General features: G+C 38.5%; 1 protein-coding gene across 7 annotated transcripts in view; it reads left to right on the forward strand.

Annotated features, from left to right (window-relative positions):
• The window catches only part of PRRG1 (proline rich and Gla domain 1), a 95,868-nt gene that overhangs the window by 59,128 nt on the left and 17,979 nt on the right, over positions 1–18,761 (forward strand). For 6 of the 7 annotated variants that reach the window (XM_064364421.1, XM_012445333.2, XM_064364422.1 and 3 more), the window contains one exon: positions 6,223–6,383. In XM_064364421.1, the coding sequence (XP_064220491.1) occupies positions 6,223–6,383 (161 nt within the window). Of the gene's footprint in view, positions 1–6,028; positions 6,071–6,222; positions 6,384–18,761 lie in introns of those variants that run through there. The other variant, XM_012445332.2, reaches the window with a different exon arrangement.

An 18,761-nucleotide genomic window follows, 5' to 3' on the forward strand; every position in this document is an offset into this window, starting at 1 on the left:
AGTGGTGAGAGAGGGCATCCTTGTCTTGTGCCAGATTTCAAAGGGAATGCTTCCAGTTTTTGCCCATTCAGGATGATACTGGCTGTGGGTTTGTTGTAAATAGCTTTTATTATTTTGTGATATGTTCCATCAATACCTAGTTTATTGAGAGTTTTTAGCATAAAGGGCTGTTGAATTTTGTCGAAGGCCTTCTCTGCATCTATTGCTATAATCATGTGGTTTTTGTCTTTGGTTCTGTTTATGTGATGGATTACGTTTATAGACTTGCAAATGTTGAACCAGCCTTGCATCCCCAGGATGAAGCCTACTTGATTGTGATGAATAAGCTTTTTGATGTGTTGTTGCATTCTGTTTGCCAGTATTTTATTGAAGATTTTTCTGTCTATGTTCATCATGGATATTGGCCTGAAGTTTTCTTTTTTAGTTGTGTTTCTGCCCGATTTGGGTATTAGGATGATATTGGTCTCATAAAATGAGTTGGGGAGGATTCCTTCTTTTTGTATTGTTTGGAATAGTTTCAGAAGGAATGGTACCAACTCCTCTTTGTACTTCTGGTAGAATTCGGCTGTAAACCTGTCTGGACCTGGGCTTTTTTCAGTTGGTAGGCTGTTAATTGCTGCCTCGACTTCAGCCCTTGTTATTGGTCTATTCAGGGTTTCAACTTCTTCCTGGTTTAGTCTTTGGAGAGTGCAAGTGTCCAGGAATTTATCTATTTCTTCCAGATTTACTGGTTTGTCTACGTAGAGTTGTTTGTAGTAATCTCTGATGATAGTTTGTTTTCTGTGGAATCGGTGGTGATGTCCCCTTTATCGTTTTTTATTGCATCTATTTGATCATTCTCTCTTTTCTTTTTTATTAGTCTGGCTAGTGGTCTATCTATTTTGTTGATCTTTTCAAAACATCAGCTCCTGGATTTGTTGATTTTTTTGAAGGGTTTTTGTGTCTCTGTCTCCTTCAGTTCTGCTCTGATCTTAGTTATTTCTTGTCTTCTGCTAGCTTTTGAGTTTTTTTTTTATCTTGTTCCTCTTAACTCTTTCAATTTTGATGATAGGGTGTTGATTTTAGATCTTTCCTTGCTCCTCATGTGCACATTTATTGCTATGAATTTCCCTCTAGACACTGCTTTAAATGTGTCCCAGAGATTCTGGTATGTTGTGCCTTCGTTCTTGTTGGTTTCGAAGAACACCTTTATTTCTGCCTTCATTTTATTGTTTATCCAGTCAACATTCAGGAGCCAGTTGTTCATTTTCCATGAAGTTGTGCAGTTTTGAGTTAGTTTCTTAATCCTGAGTTCTAATTTGATTGCACTGTGGTCTGAGAGACTGTTTGTTATGATTTCTGTTCTTTTGCATTTGCTGAGGAGTGATTTTCTTCCAATTATGTGGTCGATTTTAGAGTAAGTGCGATGTGGTCCTGAAAAGAATGTATATTCTGTGGATTTGGGGTTGAGAGTTCTGTAAATGTCTATTAAGTTCACTTGGTCCAGAGCTGCATTCAAGTCCTGGATTTCCTTGATTTTCTGTCTCATTTATCTGTCTAATATTGACAGTGGAGTGTTTAATTCTCCCACTATTATTGTGCGGGAGTCTAAAGCTTTGTAGTCTAAGTCCTTTGTTAAGGACTTGCTTTGTGTATCTGGGTGTTCCTATATTGGGTGCATATCTATTTAGAATAGTTAGCTCTTCTTGTTGTATTGATCCTTTTACCATTATGTTATGCCCTTCTTTGTCTCTTTTGATTTTTGTTGGTTTAAAGTCCGTTTTATCAAAGACTAGGATTGCCACCTCTGCTTTTTTTTGATCTTCATTTGCTTGGTAAATCTTCTTCCATCCCTTTATTTTGAGTCTATGTGTGTCTTTGCACATGAGATGGGTCTCCTGAATACAGCACATCGATGCTTCTTGGCTTTTTATCCAATTTGCCAGTCTGTGTCTTTTGATTGGGGCATTTAGTCCATTTACATTTAATGTTAATATTGATATGTGTGAATTTGTTCCTGCCATTTTATTACTGGTTGGTTGTTTTGCCCTTCGGATGGCATAATTTCTTCATTGCGTCATTGGTCTTTACCATTTGGGTCTTTTTTGCAGTGGTTGGTACTGGTTTTTCCTTTCTGTGTTTAGTGCTTCCTTCAGGAGCTCTTGTAGGGCAGGTCTGGTCGTGACAAAATCTCTCAGCAATTGCTTGTCCATAAAGGATTTCATTTCTCTATTACTTATGAACCTTAGTTTGGCTAGATATGAAATTCTGGGTTGAAAGTTCTTTTCTTTAACAATGTTGAATATTGGCCCCTACTCTCTTCTGGCTTGTAGGGTTTCTGCCGAGAGATTTGCTGTGAGTCTGATGTGCTTCCCTTTGTGGGTGACCCGACCTTTCTCTCTGGCTGCCCTTAGCATTTTTTCTTTCATTTCAACCCTGGTGAATCTGACGATTATGTGCCTTGGCGTTGCTCTTCTAGAGGAGTATCATGGTGGTGTTCTCTGTATTTCCTGTATTTGAATGTTGGCCTGCCTTGTTAGGTTGGGGAGGTTCTCCTGGATAATATTCTGAAGAGTGTTTTCCAGCTTGGATTCATTCTCCCCGTCATCTTCCGGTACACCAATCAAGCGTAGATGAGGTCTTTTCACATAATCCCATATTTCTTGAAAGCTTTGTTCATTTCTTTTCGCTCTTTGTTCTCTTTTCTTGCTTCTCGTTTTATTTCATTGAGTTGATCTTCAATCTCTGATATCCTTTCTTCTGCTTGATGTATTCGGCTATTGAAACTTGTGTATGCTTCACGAAGTTCTTGTGCTGTGTTTTTCAGCTCCATCAAGTTGTTTATGTTCTTCTCTAAGGTGGTCATTCTAGTTAGCATTTTGTCTAACCTTTTTTGAAGGTTTTTAGTTTCTTTGCTTTGGGATAGAACATGTTCCTTTAACTCAGAGAAGTTTGTTATTATCCACCTTCTGAATGCTTCTGTCAGTTCGTCAAATTCATTCTCTGTCCACCTTTGTTCCCTTGCTGGTGAGGAGTTGTGATCTCGTGGTGGGGGAGAGGCATTCTGGTTTTTGATGGTTTCATTCTTGTGCTGATTTCTTCCCATCTTGTTGGATTTATGTAGTTTTGGTCTCAGGTAGCTGCTTGGGGAGGTGGCCTTTCCTTTGTCTGCCTGCAGAGGCGCTGCTGGGCTGCCACAGATTCAGTGGAGCTGCTGCATCTTTTATTTACTCAGGAAAATTAGGCCGGCTTCTGCAATGGTGGCTGCCCTTCCCCCCCACCGAGCTTGCTCATTCCTAGTCGCTCTCTAACTAATGTTCTGGGTGTGAAACTTTAGAGTGGGAGTTTTTTAGCCTGCTAGGCTTTGTGCAGGGGGGAACCTGTCCTGCCGTATGGGCTGTTCCCCTGCTCTCAGTTCCCCTTCTTTCTGCGGGGTGGGTAGCTCTGTCCAGCTGGCTTTCTGGCTTTCGCATCAGGCAGTGCTTCTGCCTAGATCTATGCTGACAGCCTCAGCACTGGCCGAAGTTGCTGTTCTGCCCTGTTCAGGCAGCTTGCTGAGGCTTTTCAGCCCAGTGAAGATCTGTTCTGTGGGTTGTAGAGGGCTTGGGTGGAGCATTGTATCTGAACCAAAGTCCCAGATGGGGAGATCCCCTGGTCCTACGGACAGTTGCACACACCTCCTGGGTAGGGCAGTGCCCCACCTTGCCTCAACTTGCCCTGTTTGGTTTATGCCCACTGTCCAGCCAGACCCACAAAATGATCCTGGTACCTTGTTTGGAATTGTGGAGATCACTCAGCTTTTGTGTCTCTCTCACTGGGAGCTGCTTTCTGGAGCTGCCTCTTATTCTGCCATCTTGAGATCCCCACAATTTTTTAATTTAATTTTAATTTTTTTGAGATGACATCTCACTGTGTTGCCCAAGGTAGTTTCAAACTCCTGCACTCAAGCAATCCTCTCACTTCAGCCTCCCAGAGTGCTGGGATTATAGGCATGAGCCACTGCACCCAGCCAAAAAATATGTTTTAAGAAGTATATTTGTATACATTGAATGCACCCTAAGTGGACAGTGTTGATAAAGCCTACAGTAGTGTACAGTAATGTCCTAGGTCTTCACATTCACTCATCACTCACTCACTGACTCACCCAGGACAACTTTCAGTCCTGTAAGCTCCATTTATTTTAAGTGTCCTACAAACTCCATTTAGGGTAAGTGCCCTATATAATATCATTTTTTATCTTTTTTTAAAATTATACTTTAAGTTCTGGGGTACATGTGCAGAACATGCAGGTTTGTTACATAGGTATACATGTGCCATGGTGTTTTGCTGCACCCATCAACCCATGATCTACATTAGATATTTCTCCTAATGCTATCCCTCCCCCGGATGCCCACGCCTCAACAGACCCAGTGATGTTCCCCTCCTTGTGTCCATTTGTTCTTTGTTCAACTCATTTTTTATCTTTTATATCATATTTTTCCTGTACCTTTTCAATGTTTACATACACAAATACTTACCATTGTTATAATTGCCTATAGTATTCAGTATAGTAACAAGCTGAACAGATTTATAGCCTAGGAGCAATAGGCTATATCATATAGCTTAGGTGACTAGTAGGCTATGCCACCTAGGTTTGTGAAAGTACACTCCATCCTGTTTGCACAATGATGAAATGGCCTAACAACATATTTATCAGAATAGATCCACATTGTTAAGTGATACATGACTGTTTATACTAAATATATATTAAGGGCTTCAAAAAGTCCTTCAGTGAAAGATCTCTAATTTGTTAACCCTAGCATTCTGTAAATACTTCCCTCAGAATGTTTCCAAGGAACTCTCATTAGGGTAGTAATTCTCAAACTGTGGTAATGGGAGCCAGCAGCAGCAGCAGCAGCAGCATTTCCTGGGAACTGATTAGAAATGCAATTTTATGGCCTACCTCAGATCTAAGGCATCAGAAACTCTGGGGTGGGGCCCAGCAGTCTGTGTGATAGTAAGTCCTTCAGGGATTCTGATGCGGCTCAAAGGCAAGAAGCATCATTAGAAAATTTTACTGTTATTCTCCAACTTAACAGTAAGTTTTCGCTTTCTTTCATTAGACTTTCCACAATTTGTATTTTTAACAGTTTCTTCTAATGATATTCTATGAATCTGTGAATTCATATTCTATAATCATAATCTATTCTCTGAATTTTCTTCCTTTTGTACCTCATAAAAGGTCATAAAGGGAAAAGTTTTTCATTTTCTTCAAAATGTTTTTCAGAAAATACAGACTTTTTAGCATCTTGAAAGATCTGTAATTTGCCTTTTCTCATGTCAGAATTCTATAAGATTAGGAAGTGTTCTAATCTCTTTGCATTAACAGAGATTAAATTCTGGTGGCATTATATTTGTCTCTCCAAATAAGTAACATTCTTTTAGAAAAATGTAATTGAAATTGAACTTAAAATGTATTTGTATTTAAAAATAAAAAGAATCTTATTTATTTTATTTTCACTTTTAATATTTTATTAAAAATAAAAGAATCTTGTTTTACATGGTTTCATAAATGCATTTTGAAAGTTTATATGAAATGCCTCTGTAAAACATGCAGAAGAGTTTTCTTTTTCTGAAGGACAGTGAAATGGGGTTGAACGTGTTAAAGCATCACACTATATTTAACTCAAGTACATTTAGAACAAAATTACTATTAGTATTTTCTTAGAATGAATCATGGCCAAATTTAACTTCTCAATCTTTTTTTGTCAGCTGTTCTTTTCATACAACTAAGAGCTCTCTGAGTTTATATTAGTAGGTCAACTGAAGTTTTCTTTATTTTTAGGTAGAGGGACAAAGACTGATAATCTAGAGACTGGATTTTGATTTGGCTGCTGCTGTCCGTCAGCAGAATGCCTTGGGGTATCTACTTACAGTAATGAGTATAAGTAGTGCTATCATTATTACTATATTTAAACACCCATGGTTTGCAGGAATGTGCTGAAGTCTGACTATAACACAGTTAATATGTTAGACTGTCCTTGCCCAGGGCAACTGCTATTGAAAGGACATACTCACATGATGAGGAAGATAGCAGATATGATGGTTTGGAGTTAAGTATTACTTCATTACTGACTCATGGAAAGATGTTTAGGATGTTGGCTGTGTTTTCTTAAGAGCATCTAGCAGTTTTCATCTGGTTTATCAACTTCTCACGTAGGTTTTTAATTACATTTTTATACTTATTATTACATTTTTTTTTAGTTTTCCTCACGGGAGAAAAAGCCAATTCCGTGTTAAAACGCTACCGAAGAGCTAATGGGTTTTTTGAAGAAATAAGACAGGGCAACATTGAGCGTGAGTGCAAAGAAGAACTCTGTACATTTGAAGAAGCAAGAGAAGCTTTTGAAAATAATGAAAAAACTGTAAGTATGTTGGCAAATTTTTAAAAAATTGCACAGTTTTGCCTGTCTTTTTCATGTATATTTGAAATCTGCATCCCTGAATTATGTACATTGCTAGCAATTAAAAATTCCTTTGTTAGGAATTCTGAAGTGGCATCTAGCTAGTAATACTCTGGGTTGGAGAGCTAGGTTCATTTCCCTTTGTACTGGACTATCTTTGAGAGCCCTGTTTCTATAGGATTGTGCTGAGCTAGGATTTATCATCTTGGGAAGTCGGAAGGATTTGATTTGCACAAAGCTTTGTACTAGAGGGTTATAGATAATATCACTTTGATGATGATAGTGTTTTAAAAGGTTTTACTTCTCATACAAAAGAAAAGACATCCAGACATCCCTTCCCACTGTGTGAGAATACTCCTCTTTACTCTAGACTACATACTATTCAAGGAGAGCAGGGATGGGAAAGCACAAGGCAGGGGTGAAAATTCTGTAGAACTGCTTCACAGCTGGAAATTATGTTACTAAAGGTAGCCATTGTATAAAGATCCAGTCCTAGGCAGCAGGAAAATAACCCTAGATGCTAAACAAGTGGTGTCATTTATGCTAAAAAGATACCAAATATACCTTAAGAGCAGCAGATGTAAAAGTTTTAAAGAAAGGGATAAGAGGAAGAAGCCAAATCTTAGTCAAATCACAGGCTTAGAAACAGGGAAAAGAATATATCATCCATGATACCGTCATGCAATCACAAAGTAGTGTTGGCCTTTTATTTTCTTTCCAGCTTTTTTCTTTTGCATCTGCTTAGTCCTTGTTGGTTTTATTTTATACATGTTACTTTTTAAAAATAATATGTATTTATTATAGAGAAATTTTAAAATGCAGTAACATAAATTGAATTTTTAGCACCATCAGTTTTATAATTTTGAGTGCATATTACTCTGGCCTATTTTTACTACATAGATACTTTATAAATAAGAAAAATAGAATTGTATTAGAAATAGTGTTTTATACCATAAAGTTTTTAATTAAAACTGCCTGAAGTTACTATCAACTGTAAATAAAACTTGGTTTTTGATATTGTGTTTTATCAAAGAATAGAAATTTTAATATTCTACTATGGTTTTCATTAGGCTAATGGCTTTTTACCCTACTTTATCATTCTCCTTTAAAGAAATGGTAATAACTTGTTTGGAATTTATTTTCTAAAAGTAATTTATACAAGTGAATAACATTCTTTTATTATAAAAAACCCACTTTATTGAGTTACGTTTGACATATAAAAAGCTGCACTTATTTAATGTATACTTCTCTGAGTTTGGAGATAGGTATACACCTATGAAACAACCATCACCATCAAGGCTATAAACATATCCATCACCTCCCAGAGTTTCCTCTCACTCCCTTTATTATTCTTGTAGTTATGTTTTGTGAGTATGGTAAGAGCACTTAAGATATGATGTGCCTTTTTAGCAAAATTTAAGTATATGATACGACATTGTTAGCTGTAGGCACTATGCTGTATAGCAGATCTCAAGTATTCATTTATCTTGCATAACTGAAACTTTATACTCTTTGCTACTTCTCATTTCTCTTTCCCCAAGCCCCTGGCAACCACTGTTGTCCTCTCTGCTTCTATTAGGTCACCTTTTTTAGATTCCACATATATGTGACATCCTGTGGTATTTGTGTTTCTATGCCTGGCTTACTTAATATAATGTCCTCCAGGTTTGTTCATGTTGTCACAAATGACAGGATTTCCTTTTTTATAAGGCTGAATAATATTTCATTGTGTGTTATATTCATCCATTTTCATGCTGCTGACAAAGACATACCTAAGACTAGGAAGAAAAAGAGGTTTAATTGGACTTATAGTTCCACATGGCTGGGGAGGCCTCGGAATCATGGCGGGAGGTGAAAGGCACTTCTTACATGGTGGTGGCAAGAGAAAATGAGGAAGAAACAAAAGTGGAAACCCTTGATAAATCCATCAGATCATGTGAGACTTATTCACTATTATGAGAATAGCATGCGAAAGACTGGCCCCATGATTCAATTACCTCCCCTAGGCCCCTCCTACAACACGTGGGAATTCTGGGATATACAGTTCAAGTTGAGATTTGTATGGGAACACAGCCAAACTATATCATTCTGCCAAATCTCATGTCCTCACATTTCAAAACCAATCATGCCTTCCCAACAGTCCCCTAAAGTCTTAACTCATTTCAGCATTAACCCAAAAGTCCACAGTCCAAAGTCTCATCTGAGACAAGGCAAGTCCCTTCCGCCTATAAAATCAAAAGCAAGGAAGTTACTTCCTAGATATAAAGGGGGTACAGGTATTGGGTAAATACAGCCCTTCCAAATAGGAGAAATTGGCCAAAACAAAGGGTATACAGGCCCCTTGCAAGTCCAAAATCCAGCAGGGCAGTCAAATGTTAAAACTCCAAAATGATCTCTTTTGACTCCACATCTCATGTCCAGGTCACACCGATGCAAGAGGTGGGTTCCCGTGGTCTTGGGCAGCTCTGTCCTTGTGGCTTTGCAGAGTAAAACCTCCCTCCTGGCTGCTTTTACAGGCTGGCATTGAGTGCCAGTGGCTTCTCCAGGCATACCATGCAAGCTGTCAGTGGATCTACTATTCTGGGGTCTGAAGGATGGTGACTGTCTTCTCACAGCTCCACTAGGTGGTGCCCCAGTAGGGACTCTGTGTGGGGGGCTCAGACCCCATATTTCTCTTCTGCACTGCCCTAGCAGAGAGGTTCTCCATGAGAGCTCCACCCCTACAGCAAACTTCTTCCTGGACATCTGCGTGTTTCCATACATCCTCTAAAATCTAGGCGGAGGTTCCCAAACCTCAATTCTTGACTTCTGTGCACCTGCAGGCTCAACACCACATGGAAGTTGCCAAGGTTTGGGCTTGCACCTTCTGAAACCATGGGCGGGGCTGTAACTTGGCCCCTTTTAGCAATGGCTGGAGGGGCTAGTACACAGGGCACCAAGTCCCTAGGCTGTACACACCTGGGCCCAGTCCACGAAATCATTTCTGCCCCTGGGCTTCCAGGTCTATGATGGAGGTGGGTAAGAGTTGCCATGAAAACCCATGACATGCCCTGGATATGTTTTCCTCATTGTCTTGGGGATTAACATTCAGCTCCTTGTTACTTATGCAGATTTCTAAAGCCAGCTTGAATTTCTCCTCAGAAGATGGGTTTTTCTTTTTTACTATATCATCAGGCTGCAAATTTTCCAAACTTATGCTCTGTTTTCCTTTTAAAATGGAATGCTTTTAACAGAACCCAAATCATCTTTTGGATGTTTTGCTGCTTAGAAATTCTTCTGCCAGATACCCTAAATCATCTCTCTCAAGTTCATAGTTTCACAAATCTCTAGGGCAGGGGCAAAATGCTGCCAATCTCTTTGCTAAAACATAGCAAGAGTAACCTTTGCTTTAGTTCCCAACAAGTTCCTCCTCTTCATCTGAGATCACCTCAACCTGGACCTTATTGTTTATATCAGTATGGATATTTCTGTCAAAGCCATTCAACAAGTCTCTAGGAAGTTCCAAACTTTCTCATACTTTTCTATCTTCTGAGACCTCTGAACAATTCCAGCCTTTGCCTGTTCCCCAGTTCCAAAGTTGCTTCCATATTTTGGGGTATCTTTTTAGCAGCTTCCTACTCTACTGGTACCAAGTTACTGTGTTAGTCTGTTTTCATGCTGCTGATAAAGACATACCTGAGACTGAGAAGAAAAAAAGGTTTAATTGGACCTACAGTTCCACATGGCTGGTGAGGCCTTAGAATCATGACAGGAGGCAAAAGGCACTTCTTACATGGTGGTGGCAAGATAAAATGAAGAAGAAGCAAAAGCGGAAACCCCTGATAAACCCATCAGAGCTTGTGAGATTTATTCACTATCATGAAAATAGCACAGGAAAGACTGCCCCCATGATTCAATGAACTCCCCTGGGCCCCTCCCACAACATGTGGGAATTCTGGGAGATACAATTCAAGATTCAGGTGGGGTCACAGCCAAACTATATCATGTGTATATATCACATTTTCTTTATACAGTGATCTGTCAGTGGACATTTGGTTACTTTTAGTTAGGAGTAATATTTAGAAACCAAGATATAGGAGCTAGAATATGCTCATTGCTACCAGAATTTCATTACTTCTGGACCTTTCAGCAATAGAGCTAGGAAAAAATAATCGCACATACCTATACATGCATATAAATTCTATATATGTAGACATATATGTCTATAGACATGTAAACATATAGACATATGTATACATGTAGACATATATGAAAAACAATTCATTCTGCTGTTCTCCAATTCCAATCCAACCCCTCAGGTCTCTTCCAGCCATTCTGTATTTGTAGATGTTCTTCCACAATGAGAATTCCAGCACCCAATAACATCAGTATATTATTAATAACTCATTTGCTTAGTTGTATAATACACACACAATGGTTTCGGAATTGTAGCATCTATATTGTAATGGGGAAAGGGAAAACTTTTATATTCATGCATGCATGCATGCATACATACATTTTTTTAACTTCTCATTTGAAAATAATTATAGATTCACAGAAAATTGCAAAGATAATACAGTGAGGTTCCATGTAGCCTTTACGCAGTTTCCCCCAATGGTTATATCTTACATAACTGTAAGATCAAAACTAGGAAACTGACATTGGTACAATCTGTATGTATAGTTCTGTGTCATTTTATCACTTGTATAGATTTGTGTAACTATCACTGCAATCAAGTAGCAGACCTATTCTATTACCACAAAGTTTCTCCTCATACTACCATTTAATAGTCACACCCATCATCTTCCAAAACCATCCCTAATCCCTAGCATCACTAATCTGTTTCCATCTCTATAATTCTGCCATTGCAAGAATGTTATATAAATGGAATAATATAATATGGAAACTTTTGATATTGGTTTTTAGAGTTAGCATAATGCTCTTGAGATTAATCCAAGTTATGTATATCAATAATTCATTCATTTTTGTTTCTGAGTAGTATTCCATGGTATGGCTATACCATGGTTTGTTGAACCATGTGCTTATTGAGAGACGTGTGTTGTTTCTAGTTCTTGGCTTTTACAAATGAAGCTTTTATGAATATTGCATAGGTTTTTGTTATTGACATAAATTTTCATTTCTGTGGAGTAAGTTCCTAGGAGTACAGTTCTTAAGTTGTATGATAGGTATATGTGTATTTTTTTAAGACACTGACAAATGAATTTGTCATTGTATAAATTACCATCTTACATTCCCACCAACAGTATTTGAGAGATTCAGTTTTTTTTTTTAATTTATTTATTTTACTTTAGGTGCATACTATATCTGGCATTTCTCCCCATGTTATCCCTCCCCACCCTCCTCTCCCCCCCCACCCCTCACTGTCTCTCCCCTACCCCCTCAACTGCCCCCAGTGTATGTTCCTCTCCCTGAGTCCATGTGTTCTCGTTGTTCAACACCCACCTATGAGTGAAAACATACAGTGTTTGGCTTTCTACTCTTGTGTCAGTTTGCTGAGAATGATGGTTTCCAGATTCATCCAAGTCCCTACAAAGGACACGAACTCATCGTTTTTTATGGCTGTGTAGTATTCCATGGTGTATGTGTACCACATTTTCTTTGTCCAGTCTATCATTGATGGGCATTTGGGTTAGTTCCAGGTCTTTGCTATTGTACACAGGGCTGCAGTGAACATATGTGTGCATGTGTCTTTATAGCAGAACGATTTATAGTTCTTTGGGTATATACCCAGTAATGGAATTGCTGGGTTAAATGGGAATTTCTATTTCTAGATCCTTGAGAAATCGTCTTCCACATGGTTGAACTAATTCAGTTTCTTTACATACTCATGAACACTTGGTATTGTTACTATGTTTTATTTTAGCCACTCTGTTAGGTGTGTAGTGATAACTGCTTGTGATTTTAATTTGCATTTCCTTCATAGCTCATGATATTGAACATCTTTTTATGTGCCTATTTTCTATTTATGTATCTTCTTTGGTGAAATCTCTCTTCATGTCATTGGCTTACTTTCTGATTGGATGTTTTGTTTTATTTTACTGTTGAGCTTTGAGAGTTCTTTTTTGTCCTAGGTTTGGATCTGTTTTCAGATATATGGTTTGTAGGCTATTGAATTGTATATTCTACTACTCTTTTATTGCTTAAGTTTTATCATTGATTCTCAGGGTGAACAATGTTTTGTTATTGTTGTTGTTTGTTTTTGGAGACAGATTCTCACCCTGTCATCTAGGCTGGAGTGAAGTGGTGCAATCTCAGCTCACTGCAACCTCTGCCTCCCAGGTTGAAGTGATTCTTGTGCCTCAGTCCCCTGAGTAACTTGGACTAGAGGCACATGCCATCATACCCAGCTATTTATTTTTTTTGTTTTTAGTAGAGATGGAATCTCACCATGTTGCCTAGGCTGGACTTGAAATCCTGAGCTCAGGCAATCCACCAACCTCAGCCTCCCAAAATGCTAGGATTACAGGCGTGAGCCACTGTACCTTGCCATCAGGGTGAACAGTGTTTTCACTGCCTACCTCTCTGGTCTTTTATCCATCTCAGTGCTTCTATATATCCTTTCCCACTCACAGAGACAGGGTGCTGCATGTCAGCAATCTTTGAACTAAGTAGAAGAAATTCCTTCAACTGTGAGAGAACTGCTTGAGAAATTTTCTGTACTTCCAGCATCACTTTTTCCTTCCTATAGAATCATTCTCATCTCATTAGCCTACATGCCTCAAAAAAAAAAAAAAAAAAAAAAAAACTCTCTTAACACATCCCCATCCAGCAACCACTTCATTACTTGAAACTCTTCTGTGTTCTGCCTACACTTACTCCCCTGGTGAGCTTTCCTTTTCTCATACTTCAAATAGTAATAACTTCCAAATTTATATTTGTAGTTCATGGAGGGCTACCCTGAACTACAGACTTATATGGCTAACTGCCTGCTCAACATGTTATCTTAGAATCAAATATGGTTCTCAAACTAAATAGACAAATTTGCACCCCTTCCCCCAAATATTTATGCTTACTACAGCCTCTCTGATCTCAATAAGTAGTAACTCCATTCATCATGTTTGCTGATCTCCAAAGCTTTTTGCCATCTCTGACTCCTCTCTTTTTTCATATCCCATGCCCCCATCTGCAATGGTTGGTTCTAATATTAAAATATACTCAGAATCTAGCCACCTTTCTACTTGCTACCACTTTACATCTAAGCCACCACCACCTTCTCATCTGTATGATTTTTTGGTCCCTGCCCCATAGTTAGTTCTCAAAACAGCAGGTTAGAGTGATCCTTTAAAGTCTCTTACTTGCAAGGGCTTCCCATCTCCCTCAGTGAAGGCCAAAGTGCTCAGAATCACCCACAAGATACTACACAATCAGTCCTCATGTATCTCTGCCCCATACATTCACTACTCTCAAGTCTTCGCTCAAGTTCGCTTTTTCAGTGAGGAATTATCCTACCTTAAATTGCAACCTCTTGTCCCTTCTGTGATTTTTTTTTTCCAAGCCCTGATATCATTTGACACCTATTTGGTTTTGTTAACTGTTACTCTCCCCTCCTCCCCAGGACTGTTAGCTCTATGACAATAAAATTTCTTATCTGTTTTATTCATAGCTATGGTCTCTAGCATATAAAGCAGTGCTGGTATATAATAGAGGCTAAATAAATATTTGATGAATGAATGAAGGAATGAACGAATGGATTGGCAAATCACAAAGTACATTTAATTCATGGGAAGGACCAATTTAAAAGCTGTTCCCAAGTTGGCTGTATTTATGCTTTAAAGTTTGTCATCTGAGTTTGTTCATGCCATTAAAACAATCCCATTTAGGATAGGTGTGCCAGCTTTTGATCTAGCAAATGTAATTGAAGTGGGATTCTCATCCTTGATCTATTTCAGGACAAGTATTTCAGAATAATGTTTGTTATATGTTAATGAGGATCTAGCATTGCCAGCACACTTTCATCTTCATCTTGGCAGTGAGGAAAATGATTGGATTTGAGATTTGCTTTATACTTTTAGACTATCTTTACTATCTTTTTGTTTACTAAAATTTATCACTCAGAACACTTTTACTCATGTTTTCATCATGTTCAAACATGAAGTATGTGAATTTAGATGTCTGCTTTCAGTAGAATGTTTATTATGTGTAATTATTTACCTAATTTGGAATACAAGTCTAATTATACAATGGGAGAAAACATATTGTACTTCACAGTCCTCATTTTCATCATGTAGAAAATGGGTCAGATTTATTCAGACATTATCTGCTGAATGCTTACTATGTAACAGACACAGTATATACAACAATGAATAGGCTGCTCCTCCCTCATGGCATTTGAGCTCTGGTAGAAGCAGCAGGCATATGCACAAAGGCTTATATAAGCATGCTGTAAACCTTAAATATACACAATTTTTATTTGTCTCTTATACCGCAATAAAGCTGAGTTGTCATGCCAAAATCCTCTGCTTTGAGAATTAGATGGACCTTGATTTGGTGTCTGAGCTCTGCCACCTACTGACTGTATTGCTTTGAGCAAACATTTCATCTTTTAGGCTCAATTTTGGTATCTTTTAAAAGGAGGATATTATACCTACAGCATTAGGTTTGAGGCTGTGCACTTAGCATAGTGCTTGGAACAGAGAAAACTTTCAATAAATATATTTTATTCTAGTTTTTAGGTGCCGAATTTTTGCCACTTTATTTAGGAATCATTATTTCACCACTATCACTTTTTCTCTCTTCTCTCTATGAGACCATGAGGGTTCTCTACATTTGGAATTGTTAATCTTGCACTAACATTGAGAAAATAGTGGTAATTCTTTAAAACAACTATTATAGAACTTTTAATCATATATAATTTCTAGTTTATTTTGCTTGACTTTCCACAGTGTTTGTCTTCAAACTTTAGAGTGTATAGGAACAGGCTGGGTGCTTTGTAAACCTGCATAGTCCCACTTAGTGCCCAGATTTGGGTTTCTAATTCCATTCTACGATGCAATAAAACACAACTTTTGGGGACATCGCTCATTATTGGGCTAGCATGAAGAATACAAGATGAGCTGGAGCACATTGTAGTGCCTGAAAGTAAGGAAGTGCTATAATCCAAAGAATGGGAGCATGTTAAAGGGACACAGGAACTAACCTAAAGAAGCTCTTAGTGGCCAAAGCTGAATAATTTTAGCAACAAAATAAATAATATAGTATTGAATTATAGCTCAAAGCACAAAATACACGATTATATAATGTTATAAATGAATGAATGAACGAATGAATGAATAGGTGAAAAGAGAAAAATCCACACTATAGAATTTCAAATTATGTAGGTAAATACTCCACCTCAGAAGGTGGAGCTTAATTTTCTACTTACCTTGTGTGTGGCCTGAACTTAAAGACTAGTTTTCAAAGAACAGAGTATGGAAAGGGTCAGGGGGTGGGGGCAGGTGGGGTAACTTTACAGTGGAGAAATCTGTCAAACTACTTTGAACTGGTGAGATCAAAGTTATTAAGTCACACATATATACTGAGGAGAGACTTCATTTATTTCCATCCCTGCAAACTCATAACCCCAATCTAACTATGAGGAAGTTACAGAGAAATCCAAATCCAAAGACATTCTCCAAAATTTCTGACTACTATCAAAACTGTCAAGGTCATGGAAAAAAAATTAGAAAAGACTGGGAAATAGTCACAGACCAGCAGAAACTAAAGAGACATGATGAAATGAAATGTCAATTCAATTCTGGGACAAAAGGACATTAATGGGAAAACTAATACAATCTAAAGTGTTGTGTTTAGTTAACAGTAATGGACTAGGATTGATTCATTAATTACAACAAATTTACCATCCTAATGTAAGAAGCTCACATTAAGGGAAACTGGGTGAGGAATACAGGATAATGTTATATATTATCTTTGCAACTTTTCGGTACATTTAAAATTATTTTAAAATAAGAAAGTTCATTTTTAAAATGCACAATCCATGGGGCCACGGAACTTGCCTCATTTGGTAACACTTCGTTAGATTCTAAAGAAAGCAGTTCAGCTAAAACCACTTAGAATACTCAGAGCTCTGCAGTGGGTGGTATTTCTAGGAGTATGGATGACTCTTGTGTCTGGGTGCATCATCCCAAGTCTTTATTCCATTCTTGTCCACTCCATGCCATTCTACCCCCAAGTTGCAGCTATATTTTAGAAACTGAGTTATTAATATCCAAGGATCTGAGATCTAAGTTCAGCAATCCCTTTTTAGATAATATCTCTCATTCTAAAGTGTCACCATTTAAATTTGTTTTATGTAGAAGTTATTGGTGAAGAAAGAGATACATAGTCCCCCTTCATACTAGGATATGTTACAAAAGCTACATTGGAAACTGTTGAATTCAGAGCCCATGGCAGGAGGTGGCATGTAGACACTTGTGGGTTGTGGGTTGGGATTAGCGATTACAAGAAGTACTGTGTCTGAGGTATCTAAAAATTGATCACTAGGTCCTGGTGATTACTCATTGTACTCGCAGGCAGAAAGTCCAGTTCATTGGCACTGTTAGGGAAATTCTTATTTCATTAGCCTCTCATGATCTGCTGATGGCACTAGAGCCAGATTCAGAATATTGTCCCCACCCCTAGTGACTAAAGAGTTGTGAGGGAGGAGGGAATTCAGGAAGGAAAGGAGGTGGAAATCCAGTCTGGGCACAGAAATATAGGAGGCAAACATGGGGCAATGCTGTGGACCTCTTCTAGCCATACCTTATGTATTTCCATTCAGACCTTCTCCTGGCTTCCCTAGACGTATCCCAGACCCTCCTTGGGGAACCAAATATGAAGTTTCCCTTTAGGCACATGGAGGTGGTTTCCTGGAGCTCCCAAAGGCTTCCTCACTACTTTTGGAACCTCTTAAAAATAAGTTAAATAGGGCCAGAATATGTCATTTTATGCAACTGGTATTCTGAGCTACCTTCTAAAAAGATGAGGAAGGTCTGACTGTTGCAGGTCAATAACATGTTGTCCCTTATATGGTTCATTTAAAGTAAGTTTTTATTGATTATATTGTTGATATTGTTTTTAAGTTAGTGGTGAACTTTAGTCTCTGACAGTTGAGCCCATTTGTAGATTATAAATTCTGTGTAGTGTCAGTTATTCATATCAAGTTATGGTAGTAACTGAATTAGGAGAATTTCAGTCTGTAGAATATTAATAAAGTAGTAGACTTCCTTCAGTTGGTGGGGGGATCTCCTGTCCATGCCAGCAGTATGTTAACCTTGACCTAAAGTTACCTCAGCAAGTTTCCTCTCCTAGTACCAGTGCCAACCATTTTCAGAACTATCCTCAGAGATTGGGTACTGGTGAGCCTGACAGATCTATTTGTTGTCACTTGTAGAATCATTTGCATCATGGATTTAATATAACTTGTGGCCCTGTCACCTCTCATGTTGCTGCTTTGGGATGCTTCACTGCTTAATAAGTAGTACTGTCGTGGTTAGATGTTTTATCTATCCATTACAGACCTGCAACCAGTCAATGGAATTGATGACAATAAAACAGTCACATTCAGATTGGGATTTGAGTAGAACCCTAGGCCAGCAACTTTGCTTGGTAAATGTCTAGGGCATCTATTATTCCATCTGAAAGTTGATGTCACATGTCTCCCATAGCATACTGGGAAGAATTTGGCTATGAATTCAGAGAATAAGGGGCTAGCTGTTACCTAAGAAATTATATTCTTTAGCCTAATATACTAAACCTCTCCTTCCAAAAAGGACAAGAAGAAGCAAAAACCACTCAATCAATGATGAGACTGAGGTATTGTGAAATGATATGATAGCCAGCAGAAAATGCCATTTTTTTTTCTTTTTTGTTGGTTTCTGGGCAGATTACCTGAGGTCAGGAGTTTGAGACCAGCCTGGCCAACATGGTAAAACCCCATCTCTACTGAAAATACAAAAACAAGGCTGGGCGCGGTGGCTCACGCCTGTAATCCCAGCACTTTGGGAGGCCAAGGCGGGTGGATTACGAGGTCAAGAGATTGAGACCATCCTGGTCAACATGGTGAAACCCTGTCTCTACTAAAAATACAAAATTAGCTGGGCATGGTGGCGCGTGCCTGTAATCCCAGCTGCTCAGGAGGCTGAGGGAGAATTGCCCGAACCCAGGAGGTGGAGGTTGCGGTGAGCCGAGATTGCGCCATTGCACTCCAGCCTGGGTAACAAGAGCGAAACTCCATCTCAAAAAAAAAAAAAAAACAAAACAAAAACAAATTAGCCAGGCATGGTGATGTGTGCTTGTATTCCCAGCTGTTCGAGAGGGGGAAGCAGGAGAATCACTTGAACCCAGGAGGCAGAGGCTGCAGTG

Source organism: Aotus nancymaae, unplaced genomic scaffold (assembly GCF_030222135.1).
Source record: "Aotus nancymaae isolate 86718 unplaced genomic scaffold, 86718_ANA_hifiasm-v0.15.2.pri h1tg000058l, whole genome shotgun sequence".
Classification (NCBI taxonomy): domain Eukaryota; kingdom Metazoa; phylum Chordata; class Mammalia; order Primates; family Aotidae; genus Aotus; species Aotus nancymaae.